Source organism: Capricornis sumatraensis, chromosome 3 (assembly GCF_032405125.1).
Source record: "Capricornis sumatraensis isolate serow.1 chromosome 3, serow.2, whole genome shotgun sequence".
Taxonomy (NCBI): domain Eukaryota; kingdom Metazoa; phylum Chordata; class Mammalia; order Artiodactyla; family Bovidae; genus Capricornis; species Capricornis sumatraensis.
Genome location: NC_091071.1, coordinates 49,232,953 through 49,249,579, shown reverse-complemented (window position 1 = coordinate 49,249,579; position 16,627 = coordinate 49,232,953). Strand labels below are relative to the sequence as shown.

The 16,627-nt window shown below is 58.0% G+C and overlaps 2 protein-coding genes across 6 annotated transcripts in view; one reads left to right on the top strand and one right to left on the bottom strand.

The window, feature by feature from the left end:
• Positions 1 to 14,544, top strand: part of MYO7B (myosin VIIB) — a 78,734-nt gene extending 64,190 nt beyond the window's left edge. Inside the window, exons 31-47 of the mRNA XM_068968441.1 lie at positions 4,600 to 4,717; positions 4,804 to 4,930; positions 6,184 to 6,350; positions 7,285 to 7,466; positions 8,363 to 8,493; positions 8,786 to 8,943; positions 9,142 to 9,295; positions 9,710 to 9,865; positions 10,468 to 10,573; positions 11,527 to 11,640; positions 11,800 to 11,887; positions 12,417 to 12,523; positions 12,991 to 13,176; positions 13,383 to 13,499; positions 13,682 to 13,765; positions 13,941 to 14,060; positions 14,443 to 14,544. Coding sequence (XP_068824542.1) covers positions 4,600 to 4,717; positions 4,804 to 4,930; positions 6,184 to 6,350; positions 7,285 to 7,466; positions 8,363 to 8,493; positions 8,786 to 8,943; positions 9,142 to 9,295; positions 9,710 to 9,865; positions 10,468 to 10,573; positions 11,527 to 11,640; positions 11,800 to 11,887; positions 12,417 to 12,523; positions 12,991 to 13,176; positions 13,383 to 13,499; positions 13,682 to 13,765; positions 13,941 to 14,060; positions 14,443 to 14,544 — 2,217 coding nt within the window. The remainder of the gene's footprint in view (positions 1 to 4,599; positions 4,718 to 4,803; positions 4,931 to 6,183; positions 6,351 to 7,284; positions 7,467 to 8,362; positions 8,494 to 8,785; positions 8,944 to 9,141; positions 9,296 to 9,709; positions 9,866 to 10,467; positions 10,574 to 11,526; positions 11,641 to 11,799; positions 11,888 to 12,416; positions 12,524 to 12,990; positions 13,177 to 13,382; positions 13,500 to 13,681; positions 13,766 to 13,940; positions 14,061 to 14,442) is intronic.
• Positions 14,545 to 15,519: 975 nt separating this feature from the next.
• LIMS2 (LIM zinc finger domain containing 2) overlaps positions 15,520 to 16,627 on the bottom strand; it is a 45,730-nt gene continuing 44,622 nt past the window's right edge. For all 5 annotated transcript variants that reach the window (XM_068968901.1, XM_068968903.1, XM_068968902.1 and 2 more), the window contains exon 10: positions 15,520 to 16,321. In XM_068968901.1, the coding sequence (XP_068825002.1) occupies positions 16,174 to 16,321 (148 nt within the window). In that variant the 3' untranslated portion in view covers positions 15,520 to 16,173. The remainder of the gene's footprint in view (positions 16,322 to 16,627) is intronic.

The following is a 16,627-nucleotide window of genomic DNA, read 5'->3' as shown; positions in this document are numbered from 1 at the left end:
CTGCCCCTCCTCTACCCCTGCTTGGTCAGCCCACAGCAAGTAATGGTGGTTCCTGGAGGCTCACAGCCTCTTTCCCAAGAAGACAGCCATCTGACTTGATCCCCCTGCTTCTCTTCCCCTCCCCGCAGGGTTGTCCCAAACCACCCCTCTGTCAGAGCCTCCTTCCTCATAGGGTGCTTTGCTCTGCAGTGTGTCCTGAGGGTGCAAAAGCATCTCTAAGGGCTGGTGGGCTCCGTGCTGCAGCTGCTGCTGCAGAAGAGCTGTGCATGGGGTGAGGGGGGTGGAAGGGGGAGGATAAAACCCTTTGGTTAATGCTTTTGTGTGTGTGTTAGTCACGCAGTTTTATCTGACTCTTTAACACCCTATGGACTGTAGCCGTCCAGACTCCTCTTGTCTGTGGAATTCTCCAGGCAATAATACTGAAGTGGGTAGCCATTTTCTTCTCCAAGGGATCTTCCCGACCCAGGGATCAAAGCTGGGTCTCCCGCTTTGCAGGCAGATTCTCTACCATCTGAGCCACCAGGGAAGCCTTCCCCGGCTTCAATTACCCTGTGGCACGGGGAGCCAAGAAACAGCAGGACAGGCAGCCGGCAGTTCAAAGGCAGTGCAGTGCTGGTTTGTCGGGCTGACAGCCTGGCTGCAGGAGATGAGTCCCAGGCGCATGGCTCAGATAGCAGGGGTTGCCTGAGTTCAGGGCGGGGCAGGGAGGGTGACCGATGCAGTCTGCACTCCGGCCACAGGAAAGGAGGTGCTCAGAGTGGGTTTGCAGACAAGGGTCCTGTGCGCGTCTGCAGTGGGGGAATGCAGCTTGCTTTGTCCTGCTCTTCAGGAATCACAGTACACAGCCCTGAGAAAAGGCTCCAAGGAGTCCTGCAGGAGAGAAGCCCAATTGTTTTGCCTAATATTCCTCACACAAGTTTGGCCACAGAAGCTTTGTTCCCCAAGGCGGTCGCTATCATTTCTTGGGGACAATCCTTGAACAGGAATTTGGGGAAGCAAACCTTGAGGATTATTTTTGTTGTTTCCCAGCCCAAGTGGATGTGTTTACAGGGGAGAGGCCATGGACTTTTTAGGGCTAGTATGAGGCAGAGGAGACAAGAGATTCACATGAACCCGAATGAACAAGAGTAAGAAGTGGCATCGTCATTTTGGGGAAGGGGAGATAGGGTGAGAGTAAAGAATTAGGAAATTTACACCACTGTTTTTTCCAAAGGAAACATAAGTTTCACTGATGTTTTTTCAGTAAACACTAAAATGTGGACATTACCAAATAAACCAGAAAATAAGACAAACACAAAGAAAAAGGGGAAATCACCAATAGTATCACATCAAAGAGCTCATCCCTCTTAACACTGCAGTACCTATCCTTCTAGACTGCTTTACTCACATGTACACAATTGACATGTGCATATGATTGGAATGCAAGAAACACACTTTTTAAAAAAAATTATTTTAACTGGAGGCTAATTACTTTACAATATTGTGGTGGTTTTTGCCACACATTGACATGGATCAGCCATGGGTGTACATGTGTCTCCCATCCTGAACCCCCCTCTCACCTCCCTCCCCATCCCATCCCTCTGGGTCATCCCAGTGCACCAGCTTTGAGTGCCCTGTTTCATGCATTGAACCTGGACTGGCGATCTGTTTCACATATGATAATATATGTGATTCAATGCTATTCTCCCAAATCATCCCACCCTCGCCCCCTCCCACAGACTCCAAAAGACTGTTCTTTATGTCTGTGTCTCTTTTGCTGTCTCACGTATAGGGTCATCATTACCATCTTTCTAAATTCTGTATATATGCATTAAATACTGTATTGGTGTTTTTCTTTCTGACTCACTTCGCTCTGTATAATAGGCTCCAGTTTCATCCACCTCATTAGAACTGATTCAAGTGCATTCTTTTTAATGGCTGAGTAATAGTCCATTGTGTATATGTACCACAGCTTTCTTATCCATTCGTCTGCTGATGGACATCTAGGTTGCTTCCATGTCCTAGCTATTGTAAACAGTGCTGTGATGAACATTGGGGTACATGTGTCTCTTTCAGTTCTGGTTTCCTTGGTGTGTTTGCCCAGCTGTGGGATTGCTGGGTCGTATGACAGTTCTATTTCCAGTTTTTTAAGGAATCTCCACACTGTTCTCCATAGTGGCTGTACTAGTTTGCATTTGCACCAACAGTGTAAGAGGGTTCCCTTTTCTGCACACCCTCTCCAGCATTTATTGTTTGTAGACTTTTTGATAACAGCCATTCTGACCGACGTGAGATGATACGTCATTGTGGTTTTGATTTGCATTTCTCTGATAATGAGTGATGTTGAACATCTTTTCATCTTAGCCATCTGTATGTCTTCCTTGGAGAAATGTCTGTTTAGTTCTTTGGCCCATTTTTTGATTGGGTCATTTATTTTACTGATGTTGAGCTTCATGAGCTGCTTGCATATTTTTGAGATTAATTCTTGGTCAGTTGCTTCATTTGCTATTATTTTCTCCCATTCTGAAGCCTGTCTTTTCACCTTGCTTATAGTTTACTTCATTGTGCAAAAGCTTTTGAGTTTAATTAGGTCCCATTTGTTTATTTTTGCTTTTATCTCCATTACTCTGGGAGGTGGATCATAGAGGATCCTGCTGTGATTTATGTTAGAGACTGTTCTCCTATGTTTTTCTCTGGGAGTTTTATAGTTCCTAGTCTTAAATTTAGATCTTTAATCTATTTTGAGTTTATTTTTGTGTATGGTTTTAGAAAGTGTCCTAGTTTCATTCTTTTACAGGTGGTTGACCAGTTTTCCCAGCATCACTTGTTAAAGAGATTGTCTTTTCTCCATTGTATATTCTTGCCTCCTTTGTCAAAGATAAGGTGTCCATAGGTGCCTGGATTCATCTCTGGGCTTTCTATTTTGTTCTACTGATCTATATTTCTGTCTTTGTGCCAGTACCATACTGTCTTGATGACTGTAGCTTTGTAGTAGAGCCTGAAGTCAGGCAGGTTGATTCCTCCAGTTCCATTCTTCTTTCTCAAGACTGCTTTGGCTATTTGAGGTTTTTTGTGTTTCTATACAAATTATGAAATTATTTGTTCTAGTTCTGTGAAAAATACTGTTGGTAGCTTGATAGGGATTGCATTAAATCTGTAGATTGCTTTGGGTAGTATACTCATTTTCACTATATATGAATATGGTATTTCTCCATCTGTTTGTGACCTCTTTGATTTCTTTCATCAGTGTTTTATAGTTTTCTATATTTATGTCTTTTGTTTCTTTAGGTAAATTTATTCCTAAGTATTTTATTATTTTCATTGCAATGGTGAAAGGATTGTTTCCTTAATTTCTCTTTTTCTTTTCTCATTGTTAGGAAACACACCTTTTTAAAAAATTAGAATGGAATCATCATTAGACAGCTTTCAACCTGCTTCTTCACTTTGCATAATAGTTTGGGCCCTTATTTCTGTGTCACTAAATACCAATCTGTTTTTAAGGGCTGAAGAGTACCGTATTCATGAGCTACAATTCATTCACTGGTGAATTTCAAGGTCATGTCCCATTTTCACTGTTAAAATGATGAAGTGAATCTCTTTGTAGATAAAACTTTTATATGCTTGATGGTTATTTCGTCAAGATCAATTTCTTGAAAAGGGATTTCAGAGTACAAATGTTGGGTTTCCCAGGTGGTGCCCGTGGTAAAGAACCTGCCTGCCAGTGCAGGAGACATAAGAGACAGGGCTTCAGCCCCTGGGTCGGGAAGATCCCCTGGAGGAGGGCATGGCAGCCCACTCCAGTATTCTTGCCTGGAGAATTCCATGGACAGAGGAGCCTGGCAGGCTACAGTCCATAGGGTCACAAAGAGTCAGACATGACTAAAGTGAATGAGCACGCATGAATGTTCTAAAATCCTTGATATGTGTTTCAAAGTGCCAAATCTCGGGATGTGTCCATTTACATCCCCTGATCCAGTATATGAATGTTACCCAACCACCTTTTAAGGAAGGAACAAGAGAAACAACATTTTATCCAACAAACCATAACAGGAAAGCTCAACTGGATGTTACAGATCTGTGAAGATGGGAAGAGGAAAGGGTGAAGGTCAGATAGAGCCAAGGGTGAGGGAGGGAGGAAGGTGAGACAGGACTGGGGAGGGGGATTGAGATGAAGGTCCCTGAGAGACGCCTCCCAAATGTGTAGAAGAGAGGCAGAGTGGAGCACCACCAACACACAGACAGACACCAGCGCGGGCCTCGAGCATGGAGCAACATGTAGCCGGTGTTGGTGAGAGCCAGTCTGAGCCCGCAGACAGGGGCCGCAGACAGGGGCCCAAAGACACCTGCACGTGCCCATCATTGTCTTCCAGGCTCAGGCAGCGAGCAGCAGCCTGGCCCTCCGGCCCTCGGGAGCTCTGATTCTAAAGTGGGGATCAGAACCACCAGTGATGGGCCCTCCCCAGCCCACCAGTGTCCCTCACCTGACTCCCACTGACACTGGCCTGGCTTTAGGTGGCAACTTCACAGAATGATCTGGCAAATGAGTTCCCTGGGCACCGGGTGAGGAGTTAGCTGGGGGATAAGTGATGGAGGTGACTCATCATCGCAACCTCCGTGCAGGCTCCCTATACCCAGAAGCAGGCCAGGCCACTGACCGTGCAGGAGCAGGTGGTGGACACTGCCTGCCTGAAGTGGCCACTGCTCTTCTCCCGGCTCTTTGAAGTCACCACACTCTCAGGTAATGGTGTCTGATGTATAAGAGGGTGCCAGTGGGCCCCCACCCTGGACCAGCCCTGGCTTCACACCCCTCTCTCCTTCTGCCAGGCCCCCGACTGCCCAAGACTCAGCTGATCTTGGCTGTTAACTGGAAGGGGCTGTACTTCCTGGACCAGAAGGAGAAGGTGCTCCTAGAACTTTCTTTCCTCGAGGTCATGAGTCTTATCACCAACAGGTGGGTGCTCTGAGGGAAGCCCCAAACCTGCCTCTCCCCACAACCTCAGTCCTTGGGGCTCTAGGAGATACCGGGAGAGGGGTGGGGCACACTGTTCCTGGGGGCCCAACTGTCTCACACCACGTCATATGTGTGGCATGATGGCCATTGGCTCAGGCCCCGCCCTCCACTGTCCTGGGGCCAGCAATGTGTCCTCACACCACCGATTGCCCCCTCGAGCTTCCTCTAGAGCCCAGCTCCCCCGGAAAGAGGCACATAAGGTTGCAGCCTTCAGGGCATCCATTCACTTCTAGGTTTCTTCTCGCTGGTGGGTACTGCTCACGTGGAGGTGCCAGCAGTCTGGGAGAGGGAGTGAGGGACAGGCCTGTGTGTGCAGGGCGTGGAGCAGAGTGAGGACCACCTTGCATGCCAGGCATGCCCCAGACACCCTGCCCCCAGCTCTCATCTACTGGGAAGGCCCCCACACCCTTCTGGAAGGCCTGCCTGTGCCCTGCCAGAGCCCCTCCTTGGTTAAAATGCACCCTAGTGTGGCATGACCATTATAGTCATTCCCAGTGTGCAGGGCACATGCTGGCACCACTCACTGAGGCGGACTGTGTTAGGTGCTCTCTTCTATTCCAAGAAGTGTCCCCACCACCCCACACTCTGCAGATGAATAAACAGAGGCATGCAGAGGGTAGGTGCTTAGGCGCTCAGTCGTGTTCGACTCTGCGACCCCATGGACTGTAGCCCGCCAGGCTCCTGTGTCCATGGGATTTCCCGGGCAAGAATACTGAAGTGGGTGGCCATGCTCTCCTCCAGGGGATCTTCCCACCCCAGGAATCAAACCAGGGTCTCCTGCATTGCTGGTGGATTCTTAACCAGCTGAGCTACCAGGGAAGCCCACAGAAGCTGGGTAGCTCACCCAAACTCACCCAGGCTGGTACACCATCTCCTTGCCTGCCCAGAGCTGACTCCACAGACAGGCTTGGCACCACTGCTGCCTTTGAAGCCCATAGAACAGGACCCTAAGCTCTGGCTTATCTGCCCACGCACACAGAGAGTCCGGGGCCAGGGCAGATCCATGCTCAGCCCCAGGCCTTGTATGGCTCCGGACACACTGGAGTTTCCTCATCTGTAAGAGGGCTTCATGGTGCGATGGTTGGCTCTCTGGACTCTGTAACTTGGGCAGGTCACCCCTCAGGCTGTTGAGGGGCGGACCCAGGGGGAGGGTGGGGCAGGCCTCTGGTCACATTGCTCCCTTTCCCCCTCAGGGAGGCCCGGGGTAGGCAGAGGCTGATGCTGTCCACGCTGCATGAAGAGGAGTATGAGTTCCGGTCCCCCAGCAGTGTGGCCATTGCCGAGCTGGTGGCCATGTTTCTGGAGGGCTTGAAGGAGAGGTCCGTGTTCGCCATGGCCCTGCAGGACAGGAAGGCCACAGGTGCCCAGCCAGGCGGGGAGGGGGCCCGGTGAGGGGCTGCTCATGTGGCTGGTGGGAGGGCGGCTTGCTTGTTCCAGGCCCTGGTGGTCACAAAGCAGGCGGAGGGCAGGGACTCGAGCAGAGACAGGGAGAGAGGCCACAAAGCGCTCAGGGTCACCCATGGGCAAGGCCCTCCCTCCTGCAAGATAAGGGAATTCAGGAGGGCTCTCAACCCCTCCAAAGTGAAGGGCCCCGAGGGATGTCCTTCTTCTGGAAGCAGGGGGAGAGCCAGCCAGGTCACCAGCCCATGCAGTGCACACCCTCCCCTATTATCCAGTGTTGCCGGCAAGGATTGGTGGGTCAGAGGAGGAACGCAGCTCACCCACAGCCGCATAGCTTGCGGGTGGGGATGGGGGCGGGGTGAGCTTCCCTCAGCACAGCTGGAAATCAGGCTTCAGAAAGTAGGGGAGCTGGGGAGGGCTGTGCACAGGGTCTTAACTGCCCTGGAAACATCAGCAGAAGCTTTGTCCCCATGGCCCATCCCATCCTCACAGCAGCCCCAGGAGGGAGTGGTGATATTCTCCATTTTACAGCTGAGGAAACAGGCTCAGACAGGTCACTTAGCTCTTGGGCAGGGTCGGTGACAGCCTTCCAGTCCTCTGTCCCCTTGGTCCATCTGCCTCACAGCTCCCTGGCCACTTCCTGTTCGGGCCTCAGAGCAGGTCTCCCCAGCTTCTGCCTGCCCGGCTGTGCCTGTCCAGGCCCCCTGAGTGCCTGAGCTTGGGGAATCCTAGCCCCAGTCACTCTCGGAGTGGCCTTGGGCCCCCTGTTCTGTGTCCTTGTTTCCTCACCTGTCAGAGGGGATGGCCCACAGGATGCCAGCAGGGCCTCTGGCCTCTGCTGAACCCTGGGGAAACTGTCACTCTGTCTCTTGTGTGTGTCTGTGTGACCGTAGAGGATTCCACCCTCCTGCCCTTTAAGAAGGGGGACTTGCTGATCCTGACAAAGAAGCAGGGCCTGCTGGCCTCTGAGAACTGGACCCTAGCCCAGAATGACAGGACCGAGAAGACAGGACTGGTGCCTACCTCCTGCCTCTATGCCATCCCGACAGTCACCAAGCCCTCAGCACAGCTGCTGGTAACTCATGTGCTCGCCTGCCCTCAGCTGGGCACCCCTGGACACCTGGGGAAGAGGCTGAGATGCCAGGCCTGGGGTCCTAGCTCAGGTGCCTGGGCCCCACCCCCCAGAAAGCCTGGGTGTCATGTCAGCCCTGCCAGCCCCGCCGCCTCTCTGGGAGAGGCAGGAAGTGCTTGTGCAGTGAGTGGCTGGGGCGTCACCTGGCACTCAGCAGGTGTTTAATCAGTGCACATCGCTCCCACCAGGGAGCGTCCTGGGGGTAAACCCGTCTTGCCTCAATGTCATTTAAAAACCCTGACCCAATGAGGCTTAAGCCTCCCTATCCCTGACAACCATGCCACTCTAACCCCCAAGAGACAGGACAGACAGGCCTCCCAAATGCATGTATGAGGGCCAGCTGTGTGCCCTGTACCACACAGTATCAAACACCGAAGCATCTCCACCCTCAAGGAGACTTGGACGAATGATGACGGCACACTTGATGGCAAGTGTGCAAAGTGCCACCAAGAAACAGCACTTGTTACAGGAGCAAATTCTAGGAGGGGGCTCACCCTGTCCAGGAGGACTTCCCTGAGGGTCAGACACGTCAGTGACGAGGCCTGAAGGAGGCGGGGGGCCAGGCCAGCAGGGCCAGGGTGAGGGATACCCCTGAAGAGAAGTGCCCCGGGAGAGGGGAGCCTGGTGGGCCTGAGCGCGCCCTGAAGAAAAAGGAAACAGGTTCAGAAACATCGAGCCACTGGTCCTGGGTTCTAGAGCAGGAGACACAGGAGGGGTAGGTCCAGGCCTGTCCAGCCCTGCGGCCTGGCCCCTCCCAAGTCTCTGAGGACACCTGGCCAGGAGGAGCCTGTGGGTGGGGCCTTCTGGACACCCATACCTGTGCCCCACCCCACCCCCAGAGCTTGCTGGCCATGTCACCGGAGAAGCGGAAGCTGGCGGCCCAGGAGGGGAGGCCCACAGAGGCTCCCCCCGAGGAGCAGCCCGAGGAGAACCTGCACACGCTGGAGGAATTCTCCTATGAATTCTTTAGGTGCGCACCCTACTCCATCCCGGGCCCCGCCCAACCAGCCCTTCTGTGCTCCCTGGGGACTCAGGTCCATGAAAGCAGATGCCGCGCCCATCTGGGCTTCCTGGGCAGGGAGGGGGCCCTCTGACCCTGACATGGCCCACCTGTTTCTTAGCGGAGTGCTGTGGGGGCGCAGAGGGCATCCCTGTGGGGCCACCCTGGAACCCTGGGCTCTCTCTGCACTGTCTGTGCATGGCCCATGGTGGGTAGGTACAAGGAACAGCGTACACCCTGAACCTGGCCCCCATCCCCACAGGATCCCAGAGAAGGAGACCGTCAGCAGAGCCGTGCTGCCTCTGGCCCGAACCCGGGGGCAGTTGTGGGCCCACTCGGCCGAGCCCCTGCGGCAGCCGCTGCTCCGGCGCGTCCACGCCAATGCTGAGCTGCGGGATGCTGCCTGTCAGATCTTCATCGATATCCTTTCCCGGCCAGCCTGCCCCAGCCCCACACCAAGCCTGTGGGCACGGGCCCCACGGCCGGCCCACCCGAGGGCCAGGCCTCTCAGGGCAGGGGGCTGCTCCAGGGCAGTGAGGTGCCCCGGGGTGGCGGGCGATCAGCTCCGGGACAGACTCAGGATCGATGGTGACAGGCGCTGCTCCTTGACGGCCGCACCCATCCTCAGGTACATGGGTGACTACCCATCTCGGCAGGCCTGGACCTCCCTGGAGCTCACCGACCAGATCTTCTCATCAGCCCTCCAGGAGGCCATCCTGCAGGACGAGGTTTATTGCCAGATCCTGAAGCAGCTGACACACAACACCAAGAGGTCTGTGGGCAGCGGGGAGGGATGGAAGGCACAGCGGGCACAGGGTTGATGTGCCCGGGGCCCCCTTGGTCCTTCCCCCAGCCCCCACCTCGTAAAGGCAGCCTTCCTGGGCGGGGGGTGTTGGGACTTTTTGCCCTGGGCCGTACCTCTCCGACCCTGTCTCCTTTGTCCCCTGGCTTCTCTAAACCTCAGTGCTCTCCTCCACAAAATGGGCACAATAGCACTCCCTCCCCTTCTTGTGAGCAGGAACACTTTGGTGGCATTGGCAGCAGGGCAGTGGCCTCCTTGCCCAGGGCCTCAGGCAGGCCTCTGCTCATGTGATAATCCTACATAGAGCCCCATCTCCCTGCAGTGCTGGCGGGCCGGGCCTCCAGGAGGGGCCCCTCCTGGGCTGACCTGTGCTGCCGCCCACAGGTACAGCGAGGAGAGGGGCTGGCAGCTGCTATGGCTCTGCACCGGCCTCTTCCCACCCGGCAAGGCGCTGCTGCCGCACGCCCAGAAATTCATAGACACGCGGAGAAGGAAGGTGCTGGCACCCGACTGCAGCCGCCGCATCCAGAGGGTCCTGAGGTGAGCCTGCCAACTCCTAGGTGCTCCTGGAACGTTAGTCTGGGAGTGCCGGGCGAAGGGGGGCAGCCTCCAGTCTCCCAGGATCGTGTTCCAGGGACACCCGCCAGAGGAGCCAGACTCAGCTTCCTCTCTGAAGTGGTATCAGTCTGGGGAGATAGGACCCAGTCCCAGCAACCAGGGAGGAAGACACAAAGAGAGGCCCAGGAGGGCTGCAGGGAGGCTGGAGGGGTTGGTGGAGTTTCTTGCCATGAGTGGCCACCTGGGTATGAAGAGGGCCATACCCAATGCCCGACTATGTGAAGATGGGAACACAACCCGCCCTGCCCGCTGGTGGCCTGCCCAGCCTGGTCCTTTCCCCACGTGTGTCCTCAAACCTCGGGGCTCCTGGGAGATGAGGCCAGGCTGGCCTCTGCCGCCTCCTATGGGGCATGTGCCCAGCGCCTCCACAGGGCAGCTCCCCGCCCTGACCTGGGCTCCACCATGCACGTCTCCGGGCTTAGCTTCCGTTGTGTGCATGGCACATAGCTGAGCCAGAGGCTGGTGCCGGGGCCGGGCCTGGGTGGGGGTGGTGGGTGGCCCGTGCAGCACGCACTTGGCTCCAGGACAGGGCCCCGGAAGCAGCCGCCGCACCAGGTGGAGGTGGAGGCCGCTGAGCAGAACATCTCCCGCGTCTGCCACAAGGTCCACTTGCCCAACGACACGAGCGAGGTGAGCCTCCCTCCCCCCACCCCACCCCCCACCGCCACCAGGGCTCCCAGCCAGAGCAAGGCACTTCCCCACTGGGGTCACTCTAGGAGGGCTGGGAGACCTACGGACACAGCCGTGTGAGTTCAAACGGACTGTCTCCCCTTGTGCGCTCCTCGCCCCTCTCCTGTGAAAATACGGCGCCGCTTTCGCTGGCCCCCACCAGCTGGGTGCCGGGCGCCCTCAGGAGCTCCGCGTCATGCAGGGGACTACTGGCCCTGGTGAGGCTGTAGTATGGCGGGGAGTTGGGAGGCCCCAAAGGCATCGGGGGCCTTCCAGGCCAGACACAGGAGTGAGGAGGCCAGGAGGCTGGGCAACGAGGCTGAGTTCCAGGGCCTGGAGACCCCTTGGGGCTTCCACCCAGTCCTGAAGCCACAGTGAGCAAGGAGCCCATGAGGTGCCTATGGATGGAGCCCAGTGGGCTGTGGGGACAGCGGAAGAGACAGGCGCGAGGTGGGAGTGCACGCGTGCGTGCTCAGTCGCTCAGTCGTGTCTGACCCTGTGCGACCCCATGAACTGTAGCCCACCAGCCTCCTCTGTCCAAAGGATTCTCCAGGCAAGAGTGCTGGAGTGGGTTGCCATCCCTTCCTCCAGTGGGAGACCCTGGGCTAAATGGCAGCAGTGGAGGGAGAAGTGGGGGTGATGGCCTCACAGCCCTCCCCAAGTGGACTGTGGCCTGGAGATGGCAGAGCCCATGATGGGAAGTTCCCGGTCTGGCTGCAGGCTCTCAGAGCAAGTGGAAACAGCCAGGCCTCTTGGGTACCCCGAGACAGTGAGCCCTGTGACAAAACAGTACACACATCTGGCCAGGTTTCTAGAGGGGTAGTCTCACCCTTCTCGGGACAGGGCACGCCCAGCCTTAGCCAGCAGGGCTCAGAGGGTTATCCAGAGCTGAGCCAGGCTGCCTCTCTGCCCAGATGCTGGAGGTGGGTGCCAACACCCGGGTGCGGGACGCCTGTGACAGCATCGCCGCCCGGCTGCAGCTTGCCTCCTGGGAGGGCTGCAGCCTCTTCATCAAGATCGCAGACAAGGTGTGTGGCCCACAGGCCAGGGGCCGGGAGGGAAGGCGGTTAAGGCCAGCCCTGCCGAGGTTCACAGGCACACAGGCGAGAGGGGTCACGGAGCCCCAGGGTGACACCTGGCCTGCACACCTACCTGCTTGCCTGTACCCTCATCTCCACCTGCCCCAGGTCATCAGCCAGAAGGAGGGAGACTACTTCTTTGACTCCTTGCGGCACGTGTCCGACTGGGTAAAGAAGAACAAGCCCCAGAAGGAAGGTGAGCAGAAGGTTCTGGGAGCCAGGCTGGGGCCACAAAGGAGGGTGTTGCTGGGATGTGAGGTGAAGCAGAGCTTGTCTGCCTCCTGGGCCAGGGTCAGACAGCGCCCCTGGACCCTCTCACATGGCCCATGTTCATTCATTCCCCTCAGGTGCCCTGGCTCATGGGTATGGCCAGGCCTGGGGCCAGGCAGTGAGGCCCTGCCCTGAGAGCTGTGCCAGCTCGGGCAGGGGCTGGCATGGGGCAGGCCTGGAACACATGGCCGGACTTTGGGGTGATGAAAGGTGCACGGGGGCAGAAGGGAGTCTGCCCCTGCAGGAAGATCTGGGAGCGCCCACTCGTCCTGAAGGCTGAGGAGGGGCTGGGGGCCAGGGAGAAAGAGGCATGGAGGCTTCCCAAAGGGGAGGTCATGGTAGCAGACACAGCAGCGACGCGGAAGGGCCAAGTGGCGGGGTGCAGGAGTGGGGGTAAGGCCTCAGAGCCTGCCTGGCCAGGGACAGGCTCTGTGCTCACTGCTGCCCCTGCCCAGGGGCCCCTGTGACCATCCCCTATCAGGTGTATTTCATGCGGAAACTGTGGCTCAACGTGGCCCCTGGGAAGGATGTGAAGGCAGACACCATCCTTCATTACCACCAGGTACCGGGCCACCTCCTGGGGGGTGTTGGGGCCACTCTCGCTCAGTCACACCTGCCCTCAGAGTGGGACATGGCCTCTTTGCCCAGGGCCACCCACCTCCCACCCAGGGCCTTGTGGTCGGTCAGGGTTCTGGAGCCATGAGCAGATGGAGAGCAGTGCCCTGGGGCAGTGGCACCTGCAGACAGTGGCTGTACCCTCACCTGCAACATGCCTACCAGCGAGGGGACGGCCCAGAGGGTCCCGAGCCTGCCAAGTGCTAGGCCTTGCCCTGAAGGGGTAGACAGGCCCGGCTCTGCAGTGAGGCGTTGGGGAGCCCTACCCACGCTCAGCCGTCTTCCCTCTGCTGGAAACCTAACCCTGAGGACCTTATCTCTCTGAGGCTCCATTTCCTACATTCTACTGGGCTACCACCTGAGCGCAAAGCTGGGGGTGGCAGGAGCCTAAAGTCCAGCTTTCCCTTCACCCAGGAGCTGCCCAAGTACCTGCGTGGGTTCCACAAGTGTTCCAGGGAGGATGCCATCCACCTGGCCGGCCTAATCTACAAGGCCAGGTTTGGTGATGACCGGCCCCAGCCAGCCAGCATCCCCAAGATCCTGCGGGAACTCGTGCCTGAGAACCTCACGCGCCTAATGTCCCTGGAGGAATGGAAGAAGGTCCTTGTTGGGGGCTGGGGAGGGGTCCCTTAGCTGCTGCCACCATAGGGGTCCTGCCCACTTGTGGCTGTGGGAAGGTGGATTGGGTCTGCCACCCACGGCCTCAGGCAGCAGCCGTTGTTCTGGCCGGGGCTGCAGGGCCTCAGGTGGTGGCCCAGCCAGGCTGTGGTCTCCACTGAGACCTCACTGGCCCTGGCTTCCCCTAGAGCATCCTCCTGGCCTGCAACAAGCACAAGGACAAGACAGTGGAGGAGGCCAAGGTGGCCTTCCTGAAGTGGATCTGCCGGTGGCCCACCTTCGGGTCTGCCTTCTTCGAGGTGAAGGTAGGTGGCACCCCAGACCCGCTGTCCTGGCCAGGCAGACCCCACACAGCTCTGGCCCTGGTAGCCTGAGCTTCTCCTGCAGACAAGCCACAGGCAGGGCCACGGCCAGGTCTGGGAGGGCATGCATGTGTGCGTGTGTCTCAGGGAGGGGCTGTGATCCCTGTGACACCCTCTCTCCGCAGCAAACCTCAGAGCCCTCCCACCCAGACATCATCCTCATCGCCATCAACCGGCACGGGGTCCTGCTCATCCACCCCAAGACCAAGGTAGCAGAGGGCCCTGGCAGGGCCGGAGGGGCCCCTGTGCAGGGGGGCTGGGCGCCCGTCCTCCTACACGTTGGCCCTGGGCTCTGGAGGATCCTGGGCAGCAGTTCAGCCCCGGGGCCCCTCAGGCCTCCTGGGCTTTGGCTGGCTCTGACCCACCCGCCTGCTGTGGCCGCAGGACCTGCTCACCACCTACCCCTTCACCAAGATCGCCAGCTGGAGCAGCGGCAGCACCTACTTCCACATGGTGCTGGGGGGCCTGGGCCGGGGCAGCCGCCTGCTGTGTGAGACCTCTCTGGTGAGCTCCAGGCCCGGGGGGCCTTCCGGGGGCCCCATGTCCCTTTTCCCAGCCCAGACGCAAAGTGCCCAGAGGCTCTGGACACTAGGTTTCCCACAGCCTGACCCCTGGTGCCACCAGGTGAGTTGCTCATGGGAGGGCCCGGCTCCCATGCCTGGCAGGGACAGGCCAGGCTGGGCTGGTGGAGGACTCGATGGAGGTGCAGTGCGGGAAGGGCTGGGCATGTCCCTCGGGGGCATCAGGCCTGGCAGGGGGCTCTGTGGTCCCAGGAGGGGTGAGTTCTCAGGGCCCAGACACGGTCCTGCTTCTCTCTTCACCACATCTGCCCCCTAAGCCATGGTCCACGCCCTGCCTAACTGTACCCCACCTTTCCCTAACGCAGGGCTACAAGATGGATGACCTGCTGACCTCATACGTGCAGCAGCTGATAAGCACCGTGAACCGGCAGCGGGGCCCCCGCGGCTCAGTCTCAAGCTACCTGTAGGAGCAGGGTCCTCTGGCCCACTCAGCCGCCCTCCCCAGTCAGGGTCCTTGTGGGGCTTACCCAGGGCCCTCCTCTGGGCCCAAGGCCTGCCCTCTTCCCAGAACACACCCTCCCACCCTTTGGCACCCCAGTGGGTCCCTCCCCTGGGTGCTGACTATGAGGGGCAAAGGCAGGAGCCCAGGGCAGCACCGCGAGTGGTAGGCCTCCCAGCTGACGGGTGGATGACGGAGAGGACCCCCTGCTGCTGCTGCTGCTGCTGCTAAGTTGCTTCAGTCGTGTCTGACTCTGTGCAACCCCATAGATGGCAGCCCACCAGGCTCCCCCATCCCTGGGATTCTCCAGGCAAGAACACTGGAGTGGGTTGCCATTTCCTTCTCCAATGCATGGACCCCCTAGAAATGTTCAATAAACGTTCATGGAGCACTGGGGAGTGTGTGTCGGTGAGAGAAGAGGGTTGCAGGTTAGATGGACAGGATATCCAGGAGGTGCTGGCCAGGAAAAGTTCCTTCTGTAAAAAGCAAAAAGCACTATGATCCCCCCATGGACAGGGAGGACAGCTTCATCCTCAGAGAATGACTTCCGTGTCTCAGCTTTCTTTCCACCTCCTTCCCTTCCTGCTTCTCAGACTGGGGAGGGACCCCCTATGGGCCCCTTGGCACACCTCTTCTCCTTCCCCAGCAGGACTCTGGGCACGGGAGGCTGCCAGGGGGTTCTGCTGGAGGAGCTGTGGGCCCCTCTGCCCACACACAGGGCAGACCTGCATGCAGGGCCTTGGAGCGTGGGCTTGCCCTGGACCGCCCCCACAGGGCCAGCCCTCAAGGACTGAGGGTGTCTGCTGAGCTTTTCTCCAGGCCCCGTTGCAGCCTTGCCCTGGGATGCCTGTCCCATCTGGTCTTTGTCTTTCTCACACTGCGGCAGCACGTCCACCTGATGCCACAAACCACACAGGCCCTGGGGTGGTGTAAAGAAGCCTTCATTCATTGTGCGGGTGTAAGGTCCTTCCTGGAGGGCAGGAATGAGCCACCCACTGGGGACCACCACCTCCTGGCTCCAGACTGCACCCGGGGAGTCAGCATGTGCCCCAGAGGCGGGGTGCGCCGGGCCCTCCAGCTGTGGTGTGGGGTGAAGCGCAGGACTCGCCGGCCTGGTCTGGGTCCTGGGATCCTCCTTGACTGAGTGAGCACGTGGTGGGGATAGAAGGACAGTTTACCAGAGGCCCCCCACCCACGTGGCCTAGGGCCCAGGGTGGCTGCCCGGCTGGGGGCTCCATCTGTGCCACGTGGGGCAGAGGCTGGCCACGCTGCCAGAAGGCCTCCTGCAGGGATGGGGCAGGCCAGGGCAGGGCAGGGTGAGTCAGGTGGCACTGGTCCCTATCTGCTCCTGGCCCTGGAGGACCTTGGGCCGAAACTCCGGATGTGGGCCTGTCACAGGCACACCACACCCAGGCCCCTGCCCCGCGGCCTCGTGGAAGCAGGGAGAGAAGGGATGCTCGAAGGTGGGGGGGAGACGGAGGGATGCTGAGCAGAGAGACAGGAGCGAGATGCCGCAGGTTCAGGGAGCTGAAGTGGGGAGTGAAGCCTCAGGCAGCAGAAGAGCTACGAGCAGGAAGCGGCCAGGTGGGCGGGCCTCTCAGGCAGGGTGCAGGCCCGAGGACTTGGGCTGCGCCCTGCGGGCTGCCAGCTCCGACAGCTTCTTCAGCCGCTTCTTCAGCTCCAGCGGGAACTTCTCATAGCACCTCTTACACACCGGCTTCATGTCGAACTCCACAAACTTGTTCCTGGAGAGGATGGGCAGCAGTCAGGAGGGGTGGGGTCTCCTCTGGGCCCCAGGCTGGAGCACACCGCCTCCCACACAGCAGCCTGTTCCCCGCCCTGGGCGTGACTTTGTGGCCAGAGGTCACGGTAGACCTCTGGAGGTAGGAGATGGGCTTCCAGGCCTCCCTGTCTGCCTAGAGACTTTTCTTGAATGCTGACACTCCAGAACCTTCCATGGGAAGGTTCTCTGCTGTCCTGGGAGACCAGGCTCCAGCTCTGGCTGGCCTGCCCCTTTCATTCTCCTAGAGGAGGTCTGCTTCCTTTGGCTC